This window comes from Caretta caretta, chromosome 21 (genome assembly GCF_965140235.1).
Source record: "Caretta caretta isolate rCarCar2 chromosome 21, rCarCar1.hap1, whole genome shotgun sequence".
In the NCBI taxonomy this organism is placed as follows: domain Eukaryota; kingdom Metazoa; phylum Chordata; order Testudines; family Cheloniidae; genus Caretta; species Caretta caretta.
In genome coordinates, this window is record NC_134226.1 from 11,195,025 (window position 1) to 11,200,364 (window position 5,340).

Genomic DNA, 5,340 nt, shown 5'->3' on the forward strand with positions numbered 1-5,340 from the left:
ACCACACAGTATAAGATACCACTGGTAGGGCATTGTTTCAGCACTCCTTTAACTGCTTATGGAATATAGTGCCTGCACGGATCCAGAGACAGATTAAAACCCTACAGCCCCCTCAATGTTACTTAAGGATTAACAGATAAACTGGGGGGGGGGATGGATGCTAAGTCATACAATCAGTGACATTTCATCTGCCCTGTCAATGAGAATGGAAGGGACTACTCAAATCCAGGTCACAAGCTATTTACTTGAACAGCAAGTTTAATAAGTGTTCATTGTATCAAATCCCCCTTTCTATACAGACTATAGATATACCTGTTATAGCAGTAGCCCTCACTCCCCCCCACCCCTCTCTGTAAGTAAAAAGCCGATTGCATTAAAGGCTTTTATCCTTTCTGTTGAAGTGTTTAGCTCTGTTTCATATAGTCATATAAAGTCTGATGGCCCGGACAACATTTCCGGTTCAGTTATTGCCCCTCTCTACCACCGGCACCTTTTATTGCAAGTTGCTTAGGAAGTGTTTAAATAGAGAACCAAACTTAAGCAGTCACTTGATGAGGTTTGCTAGTGCATGTTGAAATAAGGACTCCTATGGACATGATACAATATAGAGGCCTTTCCTTCCAGGAGTTTAGTACTAAAATACAAACTTAAGTGAACAAGGCTGCTATTTGCACTGCTGTTTCAAAGTTATTCTGAACTTTAACCACAACAGTAATTTTTCATATCTGTCTACCACAAATCGTGGAGAAGTTGTTTACGGAAGCATTTCATAGTCCGAGAAACTGGCCACATGCACTCAGTTCAGTTGTGTTTTAAGAAACTTCTCTTTTAGGTTGCTTTAGTACTGGCGCATTAGTTAATACTGCGGACGCTAGAAGTGCAGAAGGTTTGGAAGCTTTCTGCTTAAGCAGCTCTGAGGTGATATGGTTTATATCTAGTAGTCTATTCTCTTCCAGCTTCTCCAGGGTCTCCTGCTTCTTAAACTGCTCTCTAGTTTTCACTTCAATGGAAGGTGATTTTTTTATACTTTGAATTGGGGATCTGCCCCCGTGACTTCAGCCGCCGGACTGCCTCACGCATGTGTTTGGGCTGAAGAGGTGGTAATTCTCCCCACTTCTCACACACATCCAGTGCTAAACAAACCAAAAAACAGTGAATGTTATCAGACTGATGTCACAGTTAAGTGTCTCAAAGAGGCTTTCAGATAGTAAAAGCTAACATTTCAGCTTTAACTAAGTAGGTTATACTATTCATAAACATTTTCATCAACTTTACATCCACAAAAAAAAGCTAGAATTCGTTTCCTTGCAGTGTCTATAATGCCAACTGAGGAGCATTTTACCAATATGTAAGAATCAGAGTGAAACTGACTTATCTGGGTCTCATTGTCCACACTCAGGGAAGGAGACTATAAACACACCCTAACTGGTAAAATTACCTTTTATTGAACAGCTGAGGTTACTTAAGTTAATTTCTTAGAACATCCAACAACTTGCCAATGCCCCTTTCTACTTTGACCTGTTAAAATATTCATGGGTTGATTAACTTGAGGAGCACATGTATAGGGACTAATACATGAGACAGGAGATGAGCATATATGGTAGAGATGGAAAGGACCTATTGGATCACTGCATCCATCCCACTCCAATTGCCACATACACAGGCTCATCTCAAAGATACAAGATTGCTTTTATCCAAATTCCCTCATGCAACAGAAGTAATCTGCAGAAACAGCCACAAACAGGGTTCATCATTCCAGCAAAATACCACCTCTACAGGTAAAGGCCAAGTATTTTAATAACAAGTCTGTAAAGATTGGGTGGCTTGAATCAACAGACTACTGTCTCCCCTTCAGATGTACTGTAAACATTTCCAAACAGCTACTTCAGTAGCTCACCCTTCAATGTAGTGTTTCATATAGTAATCACAGCTCATCAATCAATGGAGACGAAGTTTCAGAAGAATGGATTTATGCTAGTTAAATGTCACCTCCCTTGTGCTGAATTCCTTGCTGATAGCAGAATCAGGGTTCGTGAGGCATCTATTTTTGCGCCTGAAGACACCCATTTCATAATAGGAAGACTGCTGTAAAAACTGTCTTCATTTCTTTAAGTTGTTCGGTACCTTGAAACCACCATGTCATCTCACTTCAAAAGGTTTCCTCGCTCCTTTAATAATCTTTAAACAATATATTTGTAGAGTATTTCTCCCCCACCACCACCCACACACACTTATTAAAATATTCGTCTTGCACTCACCTTCTTCTACCACCTCCCCAGCAAAGACTTTGGAAATCCCAGACATGGCAATAACCACATTCTGAGACACAGAAGTCCCAGTAATGGACTGGACCAGCTTGAGAGAAAAGAAGATAAAATTAAGTGACAAATTTCCCTGCAGCTGAATACTTGGGTTTTTTTTTTTTTTAAAACACTTAAACTAAGCATGAGAAATGCTGAGCCGCACCTATTGAAATCAGCATGAGTGAAGGTTGCTTAATACCTCTTCTGTAGTTGAAAATCTGTGCACTTAAACTGTGATCTAAACTACAATGATGCTCTGTACACTTATTTTTATAAATGCCAAGCTGTGTCTTCCACCTCATATGTTCCTCTGTGGACTGAGGATTTGCAGAATCTTACCCGTTTAATAGCAGCCTTGGGGAAAGCAGACCGGCGGTACATCTCATAGCGGTTCAGCTGTTCTTCAGAAAAGGAAGAAACCAATATTCTGGAGGAAGGAGGAAACAAATCAGTTATGACAGAAGACAGACTTTTTTCACCTTAAAAAGCAATCTGAAAGGTTCCCCAAATCCATGTAGGGTCTGTTTGCACAGTGTACCACTTTAGAACACATTTTATGAGGCATAAAGAAGAGCATTGAAAGGAGGGGGTAGGTTGTGCCCTACTTAGCTAATGCCCAGGTGTGGGTGCAAAGTAGTAGTAACTGTTCTGGTTTACAAACTGGGACTCAGATCTTCCTTTATCAAGGCAAAGATCAAAAAAACCAACCAGTTACAGAATAGGTTCCAGTGTTTGGCTTAATAAGCCATGACAGTGCATATTACATGCTATAGCACTTGTTATTTCCAGCAGCAAGCTCTGTGCAGTGAACTGGGTGAGCTAAACTCAGTCTGATGAGGAGCAAGTTGTCATAACATAATTAGACAAGGTCCGGTAACCAAACTTGGCATCACATGAATTAGGAATTTAAGGTGTACTCACTGCATTTTCTGAATCTCATCTTCATCTACTTTCTGCTTCTTCTCTTTCTTCTCTTTTATCTCTATTTTTATCTTCTTAGCTGCAGAAGACTGCAATGTAGAGTCCTCAGATTCAGCTGAGGCTAATTCCAAGCCTTCTTGGCTGTTCACCTGCTGCAAGAGATTACCATCATTCTGGGAAGGTCTCCGTTATTCAGTTCCAAACTACAGCTCTCAGTACTCAGGTGTTAGTCTGCGTACAGTGCTATTAAGCATCCACATAGCACTATGATAAATATACAACCAACAGAACCCAGATTTTAATCTGCAAGCACAGTTTGGCTGCTATTGCTTTGTTTCAACAGCATGTGACCACGAACACAAATCAGAGGACTGTGTGGCTGACTTAGTTTTACCTTCGCCTGGAAATTCAGTCTTTCCTAATGCTCAATTATTTTCTTACACCCTTCCATTCCAGACAGCCTCTGCTCACCCATACAGTGTGAGAAAAAGAGAGAGAGAAAAAGAATGGACTGCCTACCCACACAATGCTAGCAACATCATATAGTGTCACCAGTTGTACAAAAAAGCTCACGATTTGAAGGCACCCACAAGTACAACACAGGGGCATAAGCCCACAGCAGCTGATTGCACTTCAGATCAAAGCCCCTGGGACACAGCAGAAGCTGGAGGAAAATTTCCAGGGGGAAATAACTAGGGCCCTACCAAATCCATGGTCCATTTTGGTCAATTTCACAGTCACAGGCTTTAAAAAAAAAAAAAAACCCCATAAGTTTCATGATTTCATCTATTTAAAATAATTTCACGGTGTTGTAATCGTAGGGGTCCTGACCCAAAAAGTGGTTGGGAGGGGTTGCAAGGTTATTGTAAGGGGGGGTTGTGGTACTGCTACCCTGAGTTCTGTGCTGCTGCTGGCAGCCATGCTGCCTTCAGAACTGGGGGGCCAGGAGCCCAGACCTGAAGGCAGAGTTGTCGCCAGTAGCAGTGCAGAAGTAAGGATGGCTATACCATGACACACCCCACAACTCCTTTTTGGGTCAGGACCAATGTTCTCTTTAATTTTGTACATCCCTGTGCAGACTGAATTTTGTTATGTGCACTAATATAGAGGTGATGTGTGGCAGGGGTGGAGCTCAGGGCTTTGGAGTGTGGGAAGGGTCTCAGGGCTGGGTCAGAGAGTTGGGATGCGGGGGGGGGGAGTGAGGGCTCTGGGGTGGGGCCAGAAATAGAGGTTTGGGGTGCAGGAGAGGTTTCCAGGCTAGGGCAGAGAGTTGGAGTGCAGGGGACGCACGGGCTCTGAGGGGTGGTCACCAGGGATGAGGAGTTTGGGGTGCAGGAAACAGCTAGGGCAGATGGGCACAGGGTTGGGGTGCAGGCTCTTGCTGGGGGTGCAGGCTCTAGGGTGGGGCTGGGGATGAGGGGTTTGCGGTGCAGGCTCTAGGGTGGGGCTGGGGATGAGGGGTTTGCGGTGCAGGCTGCCCTGGGGTTGCTGCAGGGAGAGAGGACACTCCCCCCAGCCCTTTCTCCCTCCAGCCGCCCAGTGCCATGCAGCTTAGAGGGAATTTAGATCAGGAACCCCCAATCTGAGAAACGCTGGTCTCCCTGTGAAATCTGTATAGGATGGGGTAAAAGCACACAAAAGATCAGATTTCAGAGGCTGTGACGCGCCCTTCGTGGCTGTGACTTTGGTAGGGCCTTAGCAAGAGCCAAGCTCGCCAGCACCGTAATCCCACCCGCCCCTCCCCCGCTCCACTCGCCAGCCCGCCCGTGCCCCCCTCTCTGCCCCCAGAGCTAACCCGACCCCCCCCACCTCCCACCTCTGCCCCGGGCTCCGCCCCTCACCTCCGCCGCCGGGCAGTCCGCTCTGGGCTCGCTGCCCCCGCCGGGCTCGGCCGCCTCCCGCTCGCTCTTCTCTGCCGCGGCCGGCGGCTCCTCGGAGGCCGCGGGGGCAACCCCCAGCCCTGGGGGCGACGAGGCAGCCGGAAACGTCTCCTGGGTCGAGCCCGGGTCCCCGCTCTCCTCGCGACTGCGCTCCCCGGCTTCCGCCATGGCCGCCGGAGAGACGGCGCGCTCTGATGATGCCATCGCTACGGCGGCTCCGTGAAGGGGCCGCCCCG

The 5,340-nt window shown here is 46.3% G+C and overlaps 1 protein-coding gene across 2 annotated transcripts; it reads right to left on the minus strand.

Moving 5' to 3' along the window:
• Window positions 1-240: 240 nt before the first annotated feature.
• Window positions 241-5,340, minus strand: TAF11 (TATA-box binding protein associated factor 11). 2 transcript variants are annotated; one of them, XM_048826413.2, is made up of 5 exons: window positions 5,066-5,340; window positions 3,225-3,373; window positions 2,643-2,730; window positions 2,259-2,355; window positions 241-1,133 (listed from the first exon to the last, which is right to left on the minus strand). In XM_048826413.2, the coding sequence occupies exons 1-5, from the start codon at window positions 5,306-5,308 to the stop codon at window positions 1,003-1,005; spliced, it is 708 nt and encodes a 235-aa protein (XP_048682370.1). In that variant the 5' UTR covers window positions 5,309-5,340; the 3' UTR covers window positions 241-1,002. The 2 variants fall into 2 exon arrangements, with proteins under 2 accessions (XP_048682370.1, XP_048682369.1); XM_048826412.2 differs by having other exon boundaries at window positions 3,225-3,376.